The 22431-nt window shown below is 43.3% G+C and overlaps 1 protein-coding gene across 5 annotated transcripts in view; it reads left to right on the top strand.

Moving 5' to 3' along the window:
* Positions 1 to 19270, top strand: part of LOC115022096 (partitioning defective 3 homolog) — a 191804-nt gene extending 172534 nt beyond the window's left edge. For all 5 annotated transcript variants that reach the window (XM_029452959.1, XM_029452954.1, XM_029452956.1 and 2 more), the window contains 3 exons: positions 6111 to 6234; positions 12191 to 12333; positions 15902 to 19270. In XM_029452959.1, coding sequence (XP_029308819.1) covers positions 6111 to 6234; positions 12191 to 12333; positions 15902 to 16298 — 664 coding nt within the window. In that variant the 3' untranslated portion in view covers positions 16299 to 19270. The remainder of the gene's footprint in view (positions 1 to 6110; positions 6235 to 12190; positions 12334 to 15901) is intronic.
* The last annotated feature ends 3161 nt before the right edge of the window (positions 19271 to 22431 follow it).

Raw genomic sequence — 22431 nt, forward strand, 5'->3', positions numbered from 1 at the left:
AAGTAGGGCAGGATTACTGATATGAGGAACACAGTCCAATTTATTTGCTTGTAATCGAGCTGGCCTGCGTCGATATGCTAATGTGTGCAAGCATGAAATTGTCCCATGAATTAAAAGCGGGCACATCGTTGTGTGCCACGCCATTATTGCCTCCAGTGGCGCCATAGCTTGAAATCGAAGACCAGTTTACCTATCTAGGGTTTAAAAGTGTGTGTGTGTTTATGTGTGCATGCATCAATATCAGTCAAACATTATATTACCATCTCTGACATTTCTGCCCAGCAGTGCCCCTGGAAAAATAGAGATGCCCTATAAAACTGAAAACCAATTAAATTCAATCCGTTCCGTCGATGGATTCCAATGTTTACTGTCTGCTTTGCACAAGTGTTGACACCCTGTAGGATTGCTAAGGCTCAGAATGAATGCTACTGTAAGTTGCGGGACGGGATCTGTGCGAGGGTTCACGCGCTGCACGGAATGAATTTTTTAGAAAAGTGGCTTAGTGTTAGTTTGAGGAAATTACTTTCTCTTCTTTCCAAAAACAATACATATCCCTTATGGGCTGAAATCAGTTTCAGACGGGATGATTATTTTAAGCTTAAACTCTTAAAGTGAAGAAGAAAGCCAAGATATTTTTTGTAAACCTTTGCAGTCAAGAGAGAAGCCAGTATGTCAATGTTTATCCACGGTTGGAAACTGAAACTAAAGCAGTGACTCATCGCACTTCGTCACGGATCACGACTTATCAGTCAATTTATAATGTGTATTCAAGACCACCTACATTTCTGTGCAGAGCTGCGCTTGTTAATGCTGCCCAGTGACTGCTCCTCCTACGGCAGCATTTCACCAACTCAACTAAAGTGCCACATTTCTCTCCTGATGAACACACACAAACACACACACACACACACACACACACACTGAGCCACTGAGCTTGGCACGGCGTGTCGGCGCTGCTCCAGTGCTGTGCCCTCTGAGAAGAGAGCGGTTTTATCGGAGCCGGGCCGCAAACTTGCAGATGGTGTCTGATTCGGCCTGGGTTACTGAATGTGTTAGCTAGATTCATTAGCCTCTTAACTTCCCTGTCAACACAAGCTCCTACACAGAATGTTAAATTCTGCGCCACTGTTTGTCTTCCTTTGCATACTAACGGATTTGTTTGTGCGGCTTGCATGCAGTCCCACTTTATTCTTACTTAGTCAATTGACTCGATGAGGCAAATGCAAGGGATTTGATAATGAGTTGCTAAGTGTGGAGATATTGTATCGATTGACATCTAATTGCTATGTTTCTGCAGATCAATTTGGCTCTTTCCGTGTTTCAGGGTTAAGCCTGTAATCCAGAGTAAAAGCATGATCGGGTTAATAAGAGCCTAAATGGCCTCAGACACAACACACACTGTGGCCTCTTGGCCCCTCTAATCTCTCCACTGCATCAACAGACACCAATGAGGCTGTGAGTAGTCAAGCATCTGAGATAATCCTTTGTTAACCTTTAAGTGTCCGAGGGAGATCAGCTGACCACGCTTGTTCTTTTACAGCAACTCTGAACAATATGGAGTTTCATCAAAGTGACACATCTGGATGTTAAATGTAAACCAGTGTGCCTGGCCCACTTATGAGACACCAATTAAACAGTGGTGCAATAACACTTGTCAAAAATAAGCATATTTTATTGTACAAAAACATTACATTTAAAGCTCTAAATATATCAAATCTGCTACAAAAAGGACTCCGAAAACACAACTCAAGTCTTTTCTAATCATCCAAACGGAAGAAGATTTTAATAAAACAATTCTAGCCGTTAAATGGTCAGATAAAACATGATAAAACATATAATGACAATCATCTTCAGTGAAACAAAAATAATTAAACAAACTATGCCTTCCCTCTTTCTACGGCTAATGCTCGTATGCTTTAACGCAAATATACTCATAGATGTTGCGTCACATAGAGTCCTACACAACTCTATCCTTCATTAAACAACAATATGGCAATGTAGGTTTGCACCATACGTCATCCATCTTTAATGTCACAAATATTACACTATATTCTCTTTTTGAAATGTACGCTTTAACTTCTCTAGTCCAACGATGTCCATGTCGCAGCAACATCGCTCAGATTAGTGATTGCGGAAGTAAGTAGACCGATATTTGCGTTCTTTGTGCCGGAGATAACGGGGACTGTGCCCTACAACAGCTCGCAGATGGAGCGTTAGCCGCTAGCACCAGTTAGCAGGGGCATCCGTCTCCCTCCTAGCTGTCTGCGAGCCTTCGATCAATAGACCTGGATTATCATCTTCAGCATCTCAGTTCATTTTTCACAGCAGAGAAAGGCTCCACCAGCTGCTCTCTTTTTGTCAGAGGATGTAGGGCCTAGTTCCCCTCCCCCCATCTGATAAGATTACAGAAACTAACTGCTGCTGCGTTCACGCGGCACACGTAATCACGACATGCGTATCGGTACATCAGTAAATGTTTATTTAACAGGCTGGCGAGCCGCTCAGTACAACAGTCACATTCGAGATGAGAATCCCATGACTACCCGTGCTTAATTAAATGTTTAATTAAGACGGTGGCTTTTAATTAAAAAGTTGATTATTATAAAATAAGGATAAATAAAATAGATGGGATATCTCAGAATACAATCCGTGTATTATTCAGAGCGAGGTTTGATTTTATATGAATCCTTAACTGTTCATAAGAGCAAAAGATGAACCTTTGAATAGACTTGGGTAAGATTTAAGAACAAGTCTTGTCTGGATGTGTTGGTAGTCCTTCGCACAGTGCCGTATCTATGCTGCATGCTTGGGGCGATGCTTTCATCTAAAACTTTGAAGTGTGAACCAACAATGCCGCTCTTGTGTCCTCAAGGTCACCCCACTTGTAGCCACTCGCCGAGAGGACCCTTGTCCCAAAACAGACAGAAGATCCACTTGAATCTCTCCACCACGTAGGCCTCGGCACTTCGCTGAATACGCTCGGATGGTCTGTGTGGACCAGCTGGTGGCTGGTGGGGTCGAATCCAGCTGTTTCTGTTTAACCGTGCAGACACCCTCGGCTTTGCATTACTTTCAAGGGCACATTGATCCACTAAAAGTCACCAAATCCTCTAAATGAGTGGACGTTTCTTAAATTTATAGCCCTACAGAGGGTGGTAGGTCTGAAGGATCCTCGTATAGGCATGGGAAGAGCAGGCTGCGTGAATCAGGCCATTCATTTATAATCCACAGGATTAGGACTCTGTCCATCAGCTGCCTCTGTCACTTACTGTACATTGTTCCATAGAGCCCTTCCTTCTATCTGTTGGCATGCTTTGATTGGGAACTGTGAAGGCAACGTCAATTGCACAGAGGATTTTAAAGTGACAGCACAGATCTGATAAATCCTGTTAGTTTGCAGTTGGGTCCAATTTGGGACCACTTCTTCTTCTATGCCAAATGAAGCAAGAATCTCAATCTTGCTCTCAAAAGCTTTGTTTCTTTTAAATCTGTGTGTTTTACCATGCGTATTTTGAACATGTATATTGGCTTTGTAGATGTCGGATTGAAGTCTGGCCACAATGCAGACTTCTCAACTCCTCAGAACCTTTCTAGGTTCAAGAGATGATTCCTGATCACAGCTATAGGTCTTGAATTTGAATGTAACCCATCAGAAATAGTAGCATTGTTCTCACCAATTGCTGTGATCTAGGATCATGGCAACATCAATAAAAAGAAGAGCAACAAGCAGTCAAATGATCACAGAAATCTCAGATTAGCCGAATGTATTTGGAAGAAAAGGCGAAATTTGGTCACATTGTTCCCCATACATACTTCCTGGTTCAAAGTGAACCCAAGTGACTGAGCTCACTAAATAACCCACGTTTTGATTATCTGAATTTCCCTTTGATTGCCTCGGTTTTATTCTCCAAGCTTCTTCTTTTTTTTCTAACTCCTCTGTTTCACCATTCTTCATTAGAACACAGTGTAGCAGAGCGGCTCTGATCTTCTCAAAGCTCCCTCCACGGACAGCTTTTCAGGAGGCACACCCGGCCTTGAAAGGCAGGGTGCATCTCGGTGTAAACAGCTTTGCTGGCAGCCCGGTCAGCAAGCCACAGTGCTGTTATTGAGTCCCAGAGACGCTCCACTCAACAAAGCCACACAGTGACCTTTCAGCCCCATATAGCAGTGCCAGATATTGAGTGAGCTTGTCCAGAGGATGAAGCTCATCTCAGACTAAATCTCAGCCCGCTGTTCTTCCCGGTCTCTGGGTTCTTTGGCAGTTCAGTTGCATTACAGTGTTGCTCCTTCTTTGATTGATTTACAGTGTTTTGTCAGAGTAGAACGATCCCTTTATTTGAGTTGCTCTTCTCTTCAGTCTCTCGGGCAGGATTGGAGCATGTAGTATGGGGCTAGAGGTTACCTTAATGATGATATACTTTTGATTGCAGGGTTGAGCGGCCATTTCACGAGAGGCAACAGCTTTCATCTGACAAATACTGGCCTTGAGTTCAGACTGAATCCCTGTGCTTCTTCATACTGTGGACTTGCTTCATCCATGACAGCAAATTCTAATCTTTCTGATCTTTTTTCCTTCTTCTGCTGCACACATCTGTTTACTGGTTACCTACTATCAGATATGAGCCTTTCTGCTGAAGCTGGTTTTGAGGCCTTGACCCATAGCCAGAGGGTCACACATGTACCTCCTATCAGGTCAGCTATGTTCTAAAGAGGCCAAGCGGCTGTGTTACACATCATGGAGATTAGCAGGATCACATATGACAGGTTCCTGCTCTTTGGCTCTGGCTTTGTGTGCGTCTGGAGTTAACAGCTGGCTAATTGGTGGAGCTGCTGTGTTTTAGATTATAGCATTATAAAGCCCGCTATCTTGTTGTTTTGTGATGGATAGAGGGAAATCAAGTATTTATTGCATACTTTATCCTGATAAAGATACATTGATATTATAGTCTTGTTTAAACTGATCTAATGTGGATGGTTTGTTTATTCTTTTCCATTCTTTTTTTCTTGCATTTGTTATTTTTTTAAATCTACTTTGTCTGCATTTTAATCGAATCCTTAAGCTGACCTTAAAGTTTTCCTACGTAAGCAGAAGGTTTGTAAAACCAAACTAAAGGCGAGCTTTGGGACTGGAAAGAGTTGCTAGTTGACCTTTTTGACTTTTAGAGATAAGAAAGTCGAGTTGAAAAGTCGAGCTCAGAGTCAACGTCCCCCCCCGCTGGTCCATCATTCACCAACCTTGAAACCTTTATCACACACGCACTGTTTGAGAGGGAAAATGTGTTGATTCCTTTCCTCTGTATGAGGCCATATATATTCAACACTAACTTGTCTTCTCCTTCCACTAGCTGTTAGAGAAAAACTCTGTACGTGAAATGAAAAACAAACGTACACTAAGCAGCATGGTTGTCAACAAACTATTTGATGTATGAAGTCTAGTCAAGACCATGCAGGTTTCTTTTTACCATTGTAATATCTGAAACTGTTTTGAGATGCATAAAGGAAAACCCTAGTTGTTATGTGTGTTAGGTCGGCTGGCCGATATGAATGTTAGGGTTAGTTTAATAGTTATTTAATAATTGAACATGCACACAGTCTAAAAAGTACCAGTTTTTGTGCAATTAGTTGTGAGTGACCTGCTAGAGTGGGTTTGTTCAGTGTACCATGAGAGTTACACTGAAGGCAGCATTGTTTGATGTAAGCACCGTGGGGCTGCAACACACAATAGTAGTGCAGTAGTTGAACGATATGAGGCCGGGGGGGGATGGTGGAGGAAGGGTGCGTGTTGTGGTACTGCTCACCATTCACCACTAGTCTTTGTTCATTGTGCTGAATAATACATCAGAGGCAACATTAGTTTGATTCATATTGCTGTTGGCTCTGCTGTAAGCCCGCTCTCAGCTCTGCTCTTACTCATCACGTGTATCTGGCTGCTACACATCTGGGCCGCTTTTCCAGTGCATTCGATCAATTCACGAGCAAAGCACGTTTAAAGAACTCCATCCTGTAGGCCATCTCCGCCTGCGTTGATAAAACCAGGTTACTTGTTCACAATGGATCCTCTCACACTCATCAATCTCTCCCCCCTCTTTTCCTTCTCCTCTCTCCTCCAGTAACCGACTAGCCCCTAGCAACCACGATCGGATACAGAGGCTGAGGCAGGAGTTCCAGGAGGCCCAGACAGTCCCGGACGACCCCGACGACCGCAGGAGGACCTACAGCTTCGAGCAGCCCTGGGTGAGTGTCTGAAATGACAGGAGCCTGTAACTCAAATCCACTACCGGCCGGAGAAGATGGCTAGACTGTAAGACTGTTAATGTCAAGAAACGAGCTCTACCAGACCAAGACTCTGCACGTGTAACTTCCAATGCTAGCATGAGGAGAATGCTAACAGTGTTGCACCAAACAGTACCTGTGGCTTACTGGAGTATGGTGCTAACCATCACTAACCCCACTACTACCAGCCATGAACAAGACTGATGATATCCCCCTGTCCCCACTAGGACTACCCTTAACCTCTATGGGCCTTCCTGGCTAATCGTGCTAATGCTAACACCCCTCACATGTTCCACCGCGTGCATGCAGGAGTTTGCACACCTCCTGACGCAACCATCACTAACCCCACCCACTTGTCACAACCCACTCTACTCATCCGTCGCCCCTGTTTCTGTCTGTCCATCATCCACACCACCCACACACCAACTCATGGACCAGGGTGTGTCTCCACATTGTTTGTGTGTGCGGGCGTCTGCACTGTAAACCCTTTGTTTTAACTGTGCCTTTTTACACTTTCAACGCAGGGTTGTGTGGATTTTAACTAAATGTATTTAATTCAAAGCGTCATTGGCTAAGAAGTGGCATAATTAGTGCACTCTGAAGCAACATGGGGTAATAATGAGCGGGAAAAACCTGAATGCCTTCAAAGTTTCTGGAGGTGATGAAATCGCTTGTTATATTTTTAGTATTTATTTTAGTCCTCCCTGCTTCCTTGCACCGCGACTCAAGTGTACTTGGTTTTACGTTGTTTTGAATAACTAATTATGATTATATGAATAAGTCAGTTGTAGCTAATTTTAAATCTCGAAGATACATTTTTACTATTTTTTTTTTTGGTAGCATCTCTGTGTACTTTGTATTATATTATTGTTTTACACAGCGAGTCATTTTCACCACATGTCTTCATGTAGTTTGGGACGACGCACATTGTTGTCGATTTGACGCACATTTTTTATCACTTTTACACATAATGTCACAATACATGTTGTTACGATTGATATACGCTGTGGTGATAAGTGGCACACGTGTGTGTTGTCCCAAACTGCGTCCTTTTACAACAAATAATACAAATTGTGCTTGTTGGTTGTTTCTCTATACAAGGGCATTTTTTGCACACACTTGTGTTTTTCTATATTTCTGTATGAACTCTTTCTACTGTTGGTGTCTCCACTACACTTTGCCACTGTAGCTTTGGTGTGCAATGGGACAATCTGATGATTTATAATTGAAATGATAAAGTGAGAGCTCACAAATCAAATCACCTGTGCTCCGGCCTTTTTTCTTTTTAGGGGATGAATCCAATAAAAATGTATAGTTTTGTTTTGCATTGGGCAGTATTAACCAGAGTGATGCGTTTTAATGGGCTCGACAGACTGCCGCACATTCCAGCTGGCTTTGTACAGCGAGAGCAGGACAGTGTGGGAAAGAAGAGCGCAGGTCAGCTCTCTTTGTCTCTAAACAGCCGAGCGTGCTCTCAATTAAAGAGCTCAACAATACTGCAGCGTTATGTCTGTTTACATCCACTGCAACACATTCACTATTGTTGCAAGCTTTCCCATGAAAACTCAACGTTAGGAGACACACACTCTAAGCATTTCTAATAAGGTCTCATCCTCTACAGCAGGGGGGTCAAACTCACGTTAGTTCAGGGGCCACATGCAGCACGATGTGATCTCAGTGGGCCGGAGCAGTAACATCACAGCATGATAACCTGTAAATAACAACAACTCCACATGTTTCCTTCGATTTAGTGCAAAAAAGTACAAATACATTCTGAAAATGTTCAAATGTTATCTTTTTACTAAACATTATGAACAACCTGAGATTTCTTAAGAAGAAAAGTTGCAATTTCAACAATATTATCAGTTAATCATTTACACATGTGTGTTACAACTTACAGATCACAGTGTGTCTACAAAGACACAACACATGTAGTCACAGGTATCTGGAACAGTATTTTACTTTATGATCAAAACAACTAATGTTTACACTTTGCAAAGTCATCCCGCGGGCCGGACTGGACCCTCTGGTGGGCCGGTTTTGGCCCGCGGGCCACATGTTTGACACCCCTGCTCTAAGGGTTAAAGGTTCCACTGGCTCCCAACGAGGTTTTGAACATTTTAGGGTTCTTTACCGATTGAATATCCATCCATCGTCTACCGCTTATCCGGAGTCGGGTCGCGGGGGCAGCAGCTCCAGTAAGGAACCCCAAACTTCCTTCTCCGGGCCACATCCTCCAGCTCCGACTGGGGTGAGGCGTTCCCAGTGAGGAGATATAATCTCTCCCCCGAGTCCTGGGTCTTCCCCGGGGTCTCCTCCCAGCTGTACCTGGAACACCTCCCTAGGGAGGCGCCCAGGTGGCTCCTTACTAGATGAACCACCTCAACTAGCTCCTTTCAACACAAACGATTGAATATGTTCACATCAATTGGTGGAATTCCCTAAAAGCAGTTTCCTCAGCCTCTTACTGCTACAGTGGGGTTCTACTCAGTACATTCATTATTAATTGCTGGTTTGTTGGTTGGGAACATTACTTTGGTTTCTGACTTTTCACTGGTTTACAGTCTGCAGGACCTGGATCGTTTGTTGTGGATGGCAAAGCAATGTTTTAACCAGATCAATATTATATTATTTATATTATATTATAATACAGATAAGATACCTGAGGTTTAGTAGAATAAAAAAAAAGTCATGTTAAATGCAGCCGTACAAAACTTTGCTTAGATAAAAAACACTCCAAAATATGATTTAAATGAAAAGCTGTCTAATCAAACAATAAGCTGGTCTGCAAATCTCACCAAGCGTGTCATTCTAACATTTGGGACCAAAAAGTATACATTTTCCATGTATGCATTTCTATTTATTCAGACATTTGATGCCTCCTCAGTGCTTTCACTCGGGGGAACCCTCTAAAGGTCTTTTAAAGCTCTTCTCCCTGTCAGAGTGCAGCTCACACTCGCTATGGTTATTGCACGTTATTAGACTCATGCCATACTAGTGGGCCATATGGAAAACAGCAGAATGTGTCTTTGAAATTCAATTACCTTCCTCATGCATATATTACATTCTGTTGCTTCATCTCCGTGATGTGCTGCGAACCTCAAGGAGCCCGTGTCCTTTTTCTTAATTCACCTACAACTGCCCCACTTACAGTCCACGCCAGGACAGCTGCTGCACGTGACACACTGACAGCTGTTTGTTATGTGACAAAACAATTGGTTGTAAGATACAAGAAAATGTCCATTTCAGTGCTGAAAAGATTCAAATAATCATTTAGTTTGATCCGTGATGAAGTAATGGATCATTTTCATTTCAAGTCATGTGAAGATATCATTGTAAGGGGAATACTTTAGTTATTTCATCCAGCCTAAAACCCCAAAATGAAGACATCACACGGTCATATCAAGTATTTATTTAACAAACAATCTTGAATTGCAGCCATAATCCTTTCAGAATTCACTCAGCGTTAGTGTCATGTCCCACAGATGTCTCTGAACAGCCACGTGGAAGCACTAATGATGTTTCCTTGCACCTTGCAGCCAGGCTCGGACACCCGACCTCAGTCTCACCTCGTCCTATCACACCTCTAGTGAAGTCTAGTTGAACTGTCCCACAACGTCCCCCCTCTGTGCTCCATTGGCCCAATTATCCATTTTCAACACAACTTGTTTTCTTAGCCGTCCCTATTTAGCCACATGACTTGTATCGGTATAATATCTCTTTTTGTTGCTCTCCTGCCTTTTTTCACTATAGTTTTGGGAGCAGGGGAGGATTGTGGGTAGCACGGTCTAATTCCATTAGGATGACTGATGCCCGCTCTCCCGGCAGCTCCGCAGCAGCTTTATTGCACTCATTTATACCACTGTGGGAATAGAGGAGTTCATTCGCTTGATGTTGAGGGTTTAGAAAGGGCATAATATTGCCTCTTGTATTGTACTGTAACATTTTAATGCTGCTATTATCTGGATTCCTTGAGGCTTTTTTCTCCCCCCCTCTCCACAGTCACCGTTTACTGGAAGAGGAGCCAACAGTCCCAGGAATATTCAACACTCCTAAACCGCTAAAGGGATTTTTTTCTCATGTGAAAAATATTGGGACCGTAATTTATGGGCAATTTTCAATTCCGACATGGAATAAGGGATGTGCGGGGAGCTCACCCCTCCCTCTCAGTTGTCTGCCAGCCTGTCCTCATTGTCAGCCGAGCAGCCTGGCAGTGCCAATCAATCCCAGAGATGATCATTTGGTTTAAAGGGGAGTGTCTCTTTAGCACTCTTAATCGTTTTATGGCCTTCCCTCAGACTTCCCACAGCGCTGCCACCAGGATCTCAACACGTTGCACAGCCATAAAAGTAATTAGATTGGCTTTGTGCTACAACTGATCCGCACACAGTTATTGCACCCACACCGCTAATGAACCTTGGAGGAGCGGAAAGAGTTGTGGTACAAGTGTGGGCTGGACCTGGGGGTGGTGCTCTGCTACTGAGAGAGATATTAGTGTGTGTGTGTGTGTGTCTGTGTGTCTGTGTGTCTGTGTGTGTCTGTGCACTCACATTAACAAAGGCTGTTACGGTCTTCGGTTAGCTTGGGTTAGGCACGTAGTTAAAATGGTTGAGATTAGGGTAAAGGGGGAGGGGTGGATATTCAAATTGTCGGAAAGCGACACCTTTCTCCTAATTGGGTCGTAGCATCCGTCAATCAGGCCCACCTTAGCCGTCAGTTTGTCACGTCTACATGTGAGGCGAGAAAGCAGGATGTGAACTTCTTTACCCAAATGTGCAGCTACTTCCGTCTCTTTCAACAGAGAGCAGCACCATGAGTGCCATTAGAGGACAACGTGTATACAAGTGTACGCCATTATCCCCGTTTGAACTATGGTTTCTGTGAGAACGGGTATAAATACTTCCTGGTTGGACAAACATTGTACAAAGTACAGACTTGAACCCCTTTGAGGAGAGAGATGATGTCGAGCCTGTGTGATGAGAGGAGTGTGTGAGTGTGTGGTCTACACGTTCTAATACTGAATTAATAAATCATTACAAACATCCTGACTGTCTACATGGACACATACCTGCTGCTGTGTGTGTGGGGGGGGGGGCTGTCACGATGTCAACAGGTGGAGTGTTGTCTCCGTTATTAACACTCACTAACATCCACCTCATCTCATCACTACCCCTGCTATGAGTCTCCAGCATGGCCCCTCCCTCCCTCCCTCCCTCTGTCTGTCTCACCTTCATTTTGACCTGAGAGGAGACGAGCTCAGGGTGTGTCTGCCCGTCTAACTGCCGGTAAGTGTCTGTGGTTTGGACTTGAGGGGTGGAGGGAGGGGGCCGTGGGAGATTCTGGGAGGTATCTTGTGTCGGGGACGGCTCCTGTGTGCAAAGTGACTCCAGTTGTGGTGATTTTCATGCTTTGAATTTGAAATAAGGGTTCATGTGTTCATTAGTTTATCTCTAAATCCGATGTTTCCTTTGGCAGCAGGACCTTGATATGCACAAAGATGTGTAAATCATAACAGTAGGGTAATCTATATTTGTTTAAAGGAGAGATAAGCTTTTTGTTTCTAAATACATTTAGTACTTAATGTCTGGGACATTCCTCTCAACTGCTGGATTAAACCATCACTACACATGTAGCTGATGTAAAAGCATCACATCTTTATTGTAAGCAGCATACAGGATGAAAGTCACTATAACTGGAGTGGATTATGGGAAAGTTGTTCAATTGAATGTTTAATCTTCATATTTAATGACTTATAAATGTTTGTTTGATGGAACGTGGCTCATGGTTTGTTTCTGTTGATGTTAAATTCCCTCTCTATTTATTGCACAGCATGTAAGTTATGTGAAATAATACCAGATCGATGATGATCACGACGGGGACGTCGGCGTTAACCGAGCTGCCATCTTGCTGTTTTCAGTCAAACGCCAGCAGCAACGGTCAGGGTGGCTACAGCCAGCCGGGTCGCCACTCCGTGTCGGTCGAGGTTCAGATGCAGAGGCAGAGACAGGAGGAGAGAGACTCGTTCGCCCAGGCACAGAGGCAGTACAGCTCCCTGCCACGGTAAGAGTGACGGACACAGTGCGAGTGTGACGGGCTGCATGTGATAGTGTGTTTGATGTTTGCTTCTCTTACAATCAATATGTGCTGCTCAGAGATGTGTGTGTGTGTGTGTGTGTGTGTGTGTGTTGGATGGTCTTGTGTTCCTGCTGTCTAATATGAGATGTGTCCAGGAGGTTGTGACTGTGTTTGTATCTATTTTAGATGTAATGTATCTGAAGAAGTGATGTGTGTGCACGCCTGTCTGATTATGTCAGATGTATTGTAATAGCCTCGTTACAGTCATCATAGCAGATTATATACGTGTAACATAAAGGGTCACAGCTGGTCAGTTTTAAAACACACACACACACACACACACACACACACACACTCAGCCTCAGAATGCACAGATCATGTTACCCTCTCACATAAATCCGACATGATTGCTTTCCTCTCCCTTAATGTAATTCCCTTTGATAAGCATGATATGACTGCCTGTTGTTCCAGGAAGTGCTGGTGTGTGTGTGTGTGTGTGTGTGTGTGTGTGTGTGTGAGGGGTAGCGGGTACACAAAGGAGGTCTGGGAACCTTTTTTTTTAAATGTAATTTTATGGTATTTCTTGGATTTGGTCTTAAAAGTCTTTCTTTATAATGTTATGTTCCGAGTGAACTCTTTACATAACTTCAGTCTGCGTAGTATAAAATAAGTTTAAAGAAACAATACAATACAAACATGTATAAAAGACGACGTGTATTTTAAATATCTTTCATCAAATGATCATTGTCATCTTTATTAAGTTGACAAAATATAATTGTAATGTGAACCGTCACACAAGATGTCTGTTTGCTAATGTGCTTGGTCAGTATGAGTCGGGTTTTATTCAACACTCTACAATCTATAAAACATTCAATAATCAGTATCCTCAGGACCGTCTTTATACATTGTTCTTATATTTATGCATATATCTTATTAACAATGAAACACACGGTTGGAAGCGTTACTTAAAAAGAAATGAAGGCAGGTTGGAACTCTGCGGGATGTTAATGAAAGTTATTATGTTTCCTAAGCCTTCTGTAATTACTCTCTGAAACTACCAAACACCCTGCGAGGTCAAACCGAGCAGACCCGTCCTGGTGCACATCATCAACGTGCACTTACCATACATATACAACATTAAATACATTATCTTCTATTACTTCACCATCGTACTCTAATCCACTGTTATCGACATAAATCCCTTCCTTGATAAATATTGCAGGCAGCTTTGCTGAAAGATTAATGAACTACAGTCTCGCTCCAGCGGGCAGAGGCAACATCCTGCCGTCCCGTCACTTTCCCACTAATTCCATTAAGAAACGGTTCTGTTTGGATAACCCCTGCTGCAGTATCTTGAGAACACTAACTATTGTTTGACTTAGAGCATACCATCGCGTGAAATGGGAGTCGGAGACAGAGTAAATATGGTGTTTAGGGGATCACAGCCCGGATGGGATTCATCTGGGCCTGTGTTGTTCATGGAGGGCAGAATTCTTCATGAGTGGAGACGTGATTAATGGCTGCAGCGTTCCTTAAAAACCAGCTTTCATTTTAGATAAAGGTCAGTTCCCTCCTGGGTGAGACCCTGTCCTAAACTAGGAGCTGAGTGAAAATAAACCGCTGCCATTTGAAACAATGATGGCGGATGAAGGGCCCTCATATTCATCACCGCCGAGCACCATTGATCTCCGAGCCAAAGTAACGCCATCATGGAAACCTAAGGTCGTCTACAACAGCTGCAGTGGCATTTGCTCTCACAGCCACATGACTTTTTTTTCCGTGCACTACAACCTCTCACAAAGTCTCTTTTCTTTTGTTCTCACTCTGTCACCTTTCCCCCCCCCCCTTTCTGTTTCATCATCTGTCATGCTTCACAGTGTGCATGCACAGAATACACAACCGTATACATCTTTCTGTATTACCACACATGTACATGCTCCCCCCCCCCCTCTTGGCACAGCTTCAGACAGAGGAGTGATCTGGTTTGCATTTCTCAGCAGGGAGGGAGAAAGACCATTTTTGGCCTCTTTGTCAACATATGAAATGAAATCAGATGCCGGGGACGCCTGTCTCTGAAAATTGGAATCACTCAACCGTGTGCAAGAATAAACCTGGGCTATATTCTCCTATCTCACCGATCGAGAAGCGTATCCATTCCCAATTGCATCCAATCTCCATTGAATAAAAACAAAGGTCTTTTCTATTCTCATTAAGGATTTTTTTTCTCCTCTTCCTACTCAAATCCAAACACAGGAATAATAAGATTTCTTCACAGCTGGCTGATAAACCTGCTAATTATTCATGGCTCCGAGTCAAACGCCAATTGATGTTTTTGTGTGTCTTCTTCTCTCTGCTCTCGTTGTGCCATGCCCTCGAGATAAATGGGTGGAGCTGTAGGGCTTGGGGCACTCATGCATATCGTATGGACTCTCTCACACACACACACACACACACACACACACAGGCAGGGCTGCCACAAAGAGGCTAGCCAAGCAGAAATGAGAGGTGATGTCACACATCTGGATTTTCTTCTGGTAAAGGGCAGGGCAGCACCTCCGAAGCATGACAACTAACCGTGCCTTTAAGACACATGTCAGCTGTCAAATATCCAATCCAATATCCAATCCATAGCGGACAAGATGGTCGCCTCATTTTTGCACCTGCGGAAGGTCTGCTGGTGCTATCTGTCAGATCCAATGGTTGTTTCCGTCTGTCTGAAATACGGCTAATGGGCTGGAAGGGGACTTTGACATGGTTAGCTATCCCTGTATGTTTTTACTGTGGGCTGATACTTGCCCAGAGGCCGTTTGTGAGGCTTATTTTTATTTAATTTGATATCTTGGCTAACATGCAACTGGGAGTATAATCATTTTCCAACACAAGCACTAATCCCTCTCCCAAGAGGTGATGGGTTTTGAACAAACATTTTTGTTGCCGGCTATATTTCTCCCACCAGAACGGGTCACAATATGTGGCAAAGACGTTCCAAATGAATGTTTCATGAAGTATTTGTGTTTGAGAAATAAAGAATATGTGATTGTTTAACCTGCGTCACCGATTTTATGCCTTTTGTATCAGAAATCCCAGTTCCTCAAAGTCACAAATCAATCAAAAGAAAGCCTCACAATTATAAAATTCTGACTTTTTCTTCAGTATTAAAGGTCCAGTGTGTAGGATTTACTGAAAAAACATTGGTTTGTCCATTCTGGGCTACTGTAGAAACTGTACCCACACTCTATGAAGATATTGAGGTTAAGGTTACTGTGTTGTCTCCCATAGGGATAAAAGCACATATGAATGACTCATTCCAAGCTAATAAAAACGGAACAATTCTTGAAGTCATGAGATGATAAGATAATGAAAACATAATAATGAATATTATATTCCATTTCTGCCAATAGATCCCCCTAAATCATACACAATACCATTGAAAGGGTTACTAGGTTCAAACCAATAATAGATGTATTATTTAGGTTTATGTTCAAGGACTAATGAAACCAAAAGGTAAACCATATCTCACATTTTCCTCTCTCGTTTCCTCTCTCCACACCAGGCAACCCAGGAAGAACCCCAGCACCATCTCCCAGGACTCATGGGATAAGGCCTACCCACCTGGCGAGGGCTTCCAGACAGCAAAGGACAACCCCAGGTACTCAAGCTACCAAGGATCCAGGAACGGCTACCCAGGCGGCGGTGGGGTCAACGCCAGAGTACTTCTGGAGGCCCAGGAGCTCCTGAGGCAGGAGCAGAGGCGCCGAGAGCAGGAAGCCAAAGGGAAGTTAACGCAGGAGAGCATCGGTACCAGCAGCTATGATGGGTACCCTACAGCGCACCTGAAAGACCCTGCCTCCCCCAAGGGTCCGTACCGCCATGATGTGCCGCCTTCGCCTTCGCAGTTAGCTCGGCTTAATAGAATTGGGTCAGAGAAAGGAAGACTTTTTTATTCTTGAGCGGTATTGTTGGACTGATGATGAAGAGCCGAACAGACAACTTGTGCTTCAGGAGCTGAGGGGATTACCTTGAAGAAACAGCAGAAGTAAACGCTTCAAATCTTTACAAAGAGACAACCTAGAGGTCTTATAGCTTAGCGATGATCTTAGAGGTAAACAGATGTGAAGTGTGCTCAGTATGTGGGTGTTTGTGTACAATCCCTCGCTGTGCCGATGACCTATACCCGTAGCCAGTCAGTCAGTCACCCTCCTACAGACACGAGACGCTTAGTGCCTTCTCTGCATTCACGAACACAATGCTTGTTCATATTCGTCCAGGACTCTTATTCATCGAGGTCTGGCACCGTCGTGTACTGACAATCAAATGGGCAGACAGGCAAGTGAGTGGGCGTTCTTTTGAGCCCATGGGGAGGCGTCAGGTTCTGAGTGGGTTTGTGTGTGGGCATGTGACAAGGTACATGTTTCACAATCAAGTACGTGTGTCGTGGCTTTACAAAGTGTCCCGTGGTTGACTCGTCCCATCGGTCACAAATCAGCCCTTCCCACTTCACTAAATTTAACATTCAACCTCTACGAAGCTGCCGGCATTCCTCTGCATTCTTTTTTCTCTGCTTCCAGTGTTTTCTCCTCAGCGACGAGCTCTCTCGCTTGAGTACTCCCTGGGGAGAAGGAAAAACAAGGCAAAGTGTATGAAAGAAGCAGGGCACAGTGTGTGTGTGTGTGTTATTAATAAAAAGCCCCCCTCATAAATGATTCATACCGTGTGTTATCTCCATGGAGGAGACCCAGGCAGAGAGGGTAGACAGCTCTGATCCTCTGCCTGGCCCCCCTGCACCGCTCTGGGCTTGACTTGCTGGCCCGCCTGCCTGTCTGTCTGGAGTTCTGGCTCCCAACCTCCTCTCGTACTCGTCGCTTCTCTGTTTATTACCTTTCTTTCTTCTACCTCAATACCCCCGCCTTTATCCTCCCTTCCTCTTCGCTCACTTCCCACCTTCCTCTCATCTCACCCCTCCCCTCCCTCTTACTCTTCCTCCTGCTACCCACTACAACCCTCCTCCTCCCCGTCTCCCGAGTCAGGCGTTGCACTGAATTTTTCATCACAAGCCACCTGCTGCCTGCCAGAGCCAAAGAACGCTGCCACCAGAGGAACCGACAGAGGGCCCGGCTTCTGACATAAAGAGAGGAATAAAAGCAACAAAAAAAAGAGCCAGAATAAAGATGGGTAGTGAGACAATAAGCCTGCCAGTGTGAGATTAGCTGGAGCTTTTCTCCTGTTTTTAACAAAAGGCTAAATTGTTTTCAATTGCTGTAATTGCTTTCTGTATTTTTACCTTTTTATGCATTTAGCCGTCACTCTTCTCTAAAATGTACTGACATTTTCTTTTAGAACGGCGTTCTTCTAGAAACCCCCAAAGTTCACCTGGTAGAGTGGGCAGCCCATGTAGCCTAGGCCTACTGAGGTTGAGTCCTTACAGCTGCACCCTCGGTTTGAATCCAACCTGTGGCTATTTGCTGTGTGTCATCCCAAACTAGGCAGTGCAAGAACATTGGTTACATACACTCAGGGCTAGTTAGCCCACCAGAACAATGCTAGTCACAATAGCTTTCTGAGTTAGCTAGCTTGCGAACTGTCAGTTAACTAGCTTGCGAACTGTCAGTTAACTAGCTTGCGAACTGTCACTTAGCTAGCTTGCGAACTGTCAGTTAGCTAGCTTGCGAACTGTCAGTTAGCGGACTCGACAGCACAATAGGTTCACACAGTATATTCAAAAGATACCACAAATACAATATAACTATAGGCTACTACCCCACTGTATTAGAGTGGAGACATAAATCTGAACAAATTTAACCAAAACTGTGTTCTTGTACTTTGGGTGACATTTTAATTATGTGTCATGCTAACTCACCTGGGTTGAAAAGAAGACCTTGGGCATTGATGACACATGCTTAAAACAGCCCACCACTATAATTGTTGCAGTAGGTGGCAACCGATTCTCTTAGTACCCACCCCTCATTGACATCACTAATGTTTGTGACATGATTGTCTCTGCCTGCAAGCGAACAAATGAGATCGAGCTGAGGTCGAACCTTAAACAAAAGGGAAATACGAAAAAATAAAAGATGGCCATCATCGAGCTGTGGAAAACAAACCGACGGTGTGTAATTGCCCTTCACTCCTACACACTCCATATGCCGAGTGAAGCTGCATGACATGCATTATCTCCTGTTGGCTAATGCAGCCCCTTGCTGGGAAAGATGCACGCTCAGTAGGGGAAATAAATGATGAACAAAAAGAGTAAGAATATGAAGAAATTAAAGACTGAATTTCAATGGCATTATTCCAGTGTATAAACATGTATTTTAACCTGAGGAAAGTTCACAATGCTACTCTGTTATAAGCTAACTTAAATTCCCTTCTGCATTATGTATGAACTCGGGTGTTACGACACAAGCGCACGATGGCCCCTTGCCAATGTGTTTTTAAATCAACGCCACAATAAAACTGTTACCAAATAAGATACAAACTGTGTAGGTGAGGGTAAAACATATCTGAATGGTTTTTAGTGTTTGGTTGTAGCGGCCAGCGCTTCCTGCTGTGAACAGTAGTGCGTCTCGAAATGCAGAGTAGCACCTTCAGGATGTACTCTGTGCTCTACACGTCGTGGACTCTGCTGTTGAGCGGTCCAATTACGGGGTCTCGATAAGTGCCTGATATTATATCATGATGTTTTACACAAAGAGGGACACAATGTGATTTGTTTGTCACTACACACAAACTACAGAGTGTTTTTAAACATTTTTAATATCATATTAAAATGTGTCATTTTAGGGGTACTCCTTCCTGAACCTTTTTTTATTTTATTTACAAGAGCCAACACTTTACGAGCGGTTACCAGTGTATTTGTATCCCGTTGCCTTCAGCCATGCTGTACCGTGATGTGTTTTAAAGTATAAAAAGAAATGGAAGCTGATGTGAAATTGTTTTGTTTTTTTCCAGAAAACTTTTACATGATATATTAAGAAATGTGTACAGCCACTTTTCCTGTACATATCAAATGTAGAATAAAACGGAAGGCTGTTCCATCCTGTTTACAACCTCATGCCTCTTCTACCTTTTCTTTCCTCGGCCCCGGCTTTGAACCGGGATCAAATGAGTCTTTAATTAACCGTGAGGGACTCATTCTGCTGTCAAATCTGTCATGTCTGGCTGCTGACGGCTTCTTCTGAGACCGACGGAGAAGTTTGACGGATACAAAAGCGATAATATACGATTTGAAACATCATTAATCCCATGAGAGAATCGTGCAAGAGTTGATATGTAACTAAAAACCAAACGTTTGGCTTCTCTGCAAGCTGTGTCCCCCTGTGTAAGCTATCTGTTGAACACACTGAAGTAATCTCCCTTAACACCATTGTGTTTCCTGTTATTAAGTCCAACCTCGCTCCCATTGTCCCTCACAAGGGGATCTGTTGAGCAGCTCACTGCTACTGTTTTTGTTCTGAGGTCAAAGGTGACGTCCGAACCAAAGACCATTAATGCTACTCAAGCCTACCGGCTCTATGTGTTGGACACTGAGACGTGAGAACATAAGGAAAAGAGCTGGACACACAGAAATCTCTGTGCTTTTATCCTTCACGGCAGTCTGTTCTTTTTATTAGTGCGTGTGTGCGTGTGTGTGTGTGTGTGTGTGTGTGTGTGAGAGTGAGAGTGAGTGAGTGAGAGCTTCAGAGAGAGTTGTACATGCAGAAAATTGTGTTGCCATGCCTTGGTCAGATTCAACCAGAGCTTTTCCTTTAAGGTGCACTCAGGAACCCCCCCCCCCCCACACACACACACACACACACACACACAGACAGTTTGCATTAGTCAGGACATTTAGCTTTCACAAGCGTCAATTTATAAGAACACAGGATGTTGTTTTTGCTGTCTCTGTCCTCTTTACATTGGTATTCACAGACTGCTGAAATACAGAACATGCATAGAGCCTCTGGGGTTTACTGCAGCTCATGTGGGACCGTAGGTGAAACAACAAACAGGTGTGCCTGGGCTTCATCTCTTAGAACAAATCTTTATGTTTCATAAAGGTCTCCTTTGTACAGCCTTGTCCCATTAATATTAAGAACGTAATAGAGAATGCTGTTCAGCTGTAGGAGGATGTACGTTTGTAGGAGAGAAGGTTGCTTTGTTTTAGTAGAGCCTACATACGGTCTTCATTACACCAACATGCAGACACGATGGTCCCCAGAGGACATTTCCTAATGTTGTTGGTATTTGCCAGTGACTTTTAATTTAGCACTATTATAAGGTCAACATTTTAATTTGTCCAATATGTTGGTTTATGACCTGCAAAAGTAATAAAATTGGCATCGACCCCAGCTGTAGGCCTACTTTGTGTTTAGTGCTAATTAGCGATGTTAGCATGCTAGCACGCATTATGCCTGCTAAACATTAGCATTGTCATTGTGAGCCTGAGTGCTGACGTGTTCGTGTCCCACAGCCACAAGCAGGGCTGTGTGTGGTTAGTCTCGCTGTGTGAGGTAACATAATGGAGTAAAAGATTTATTACTTTGTTCCTATTGACCAGATTTTTAGTTTTCTTTATCAAAGTAATGATCCATGAAATAATCAGTATGCCCCATGTGTTTGGTGCAATGTCCAGAGTCTGCCTGCAGAAGTTCCTTTAATTAAAGGGTTGTTTCTCTTGGCTCCATCAACACAAACCACAATCTTTCCATTACCTTGTTGGAAACTCTGATCTCTCACCAATAAAAACCCTCTAGCAGGTGATTCTCCTCTTGTAACCTTCACCCGGTTCAGCTCTCTGCCAGAAGCTGCACACTCAGATCCAGAAACATCCGTGATCGAGGGGAATGGCAGCTCTCCAGTACAAGAATTAACCTCAATTAAATCAGGTCTTTATTAACAGTAAACATCAGGCTAATGTGTCTCGGCATTAAAAGCTTTCATCGCAGCATCGTGCTCATGACACTTGGCCAGGTTTTTATAATGCCTGTGAAATATTATAAATAGTATACATGAGTGCTGGTGCAGCTTTGCACTCAAACACAGCTACAGTAAATATTAGCAGAAACCTCTTTGATAAATGTGCATGTATGGAGTCCAAACGGTGCCAAATTATAACCAATGAATAAACAAATTAAAAGAAGTGAATGAAAATTGAAAAACTCGCAAATTTGCATTTAAATAATGCAATAATAATTTGAAGTTGTTGATTAACAATTTTAATCCCTTATTCGTCCTTTTAACAGATAAAGCACTAATTGTATTTTAATATATAATTGCAAAACTAATAAGTGCCTCAATGTATTTAAATTGTATTCAATAGTACATTTGTCTATTAAATTTCATCTCACAACTCATTTGTTTTCTGCTTTTTTCAGTTTGGCCTTTAATTTAAAGATGCGCTACCTAAAATATAAGCAGCAGCAGCAGCTCTGATTGGCCAGCTGTTATGTTGGTGGGCCAATCAGAATATAATGATCGCTTAAGTCTAAATATATTTTAAAAAATGTGTGTTTTATGAATAATATGCAAATGCAAATACAACTAATCAATTCACAATTAATTTTTTAATTTATAAGTTAATTGTTTGATTTAAATGACACTGAAGAGTCTACACGTCGGTGGAACACTGCACTTGTTTTGTTGTCGCTCTTTGAAATGAAGTGTAATCTTCTCAGGACTTGATCTCACAGAAGCATCTCAACAATCACACACACACACACACACACACACACACACGAGGACCAGCAGCTTCCTGCTCTTGAGGCCAGTAAACTTTATTTTCTGCATTATATCTCCTTCTCCCTTGCCAGCGCTGCAACATTTTAATGCTTGCCACATCACCTCCGGAGCAATGTCACGGATCATTTCAGCCGCAGTCCTTTGTGTCAACAGAGCCGCAACAAGAGGCTGCTAAACCTTTTCTTTTACAGCCTGCTATCCCATCCGTGCACCGTGTGGCCATTAACGAAGCCTATTATTTAGTTTAATGTCACGCTTACCTCGCATGGGGCAGGGGGGCGGGGGCGGGGGGGACGGGTTAGCTGTTGAGCTCACTGGGAGGTCGGATAAGCGCCTGTTTGGAGGTGACACCTGTTTCTGCTCACT

This window comes from Cottoperca gobio, chromosome 17, assembly GCF_900634415.1.
Source record: "Cottoperca gobio chromosome 17, fCotGob3.1, whole genome shotgun sequence".
NCBI classification, from domain to species: Eukaryota; Metazoa; Chordata; class Actinopteri; order Perciformes; family Bovichtidae; genus Cottoperca; species Cottoperca gobio.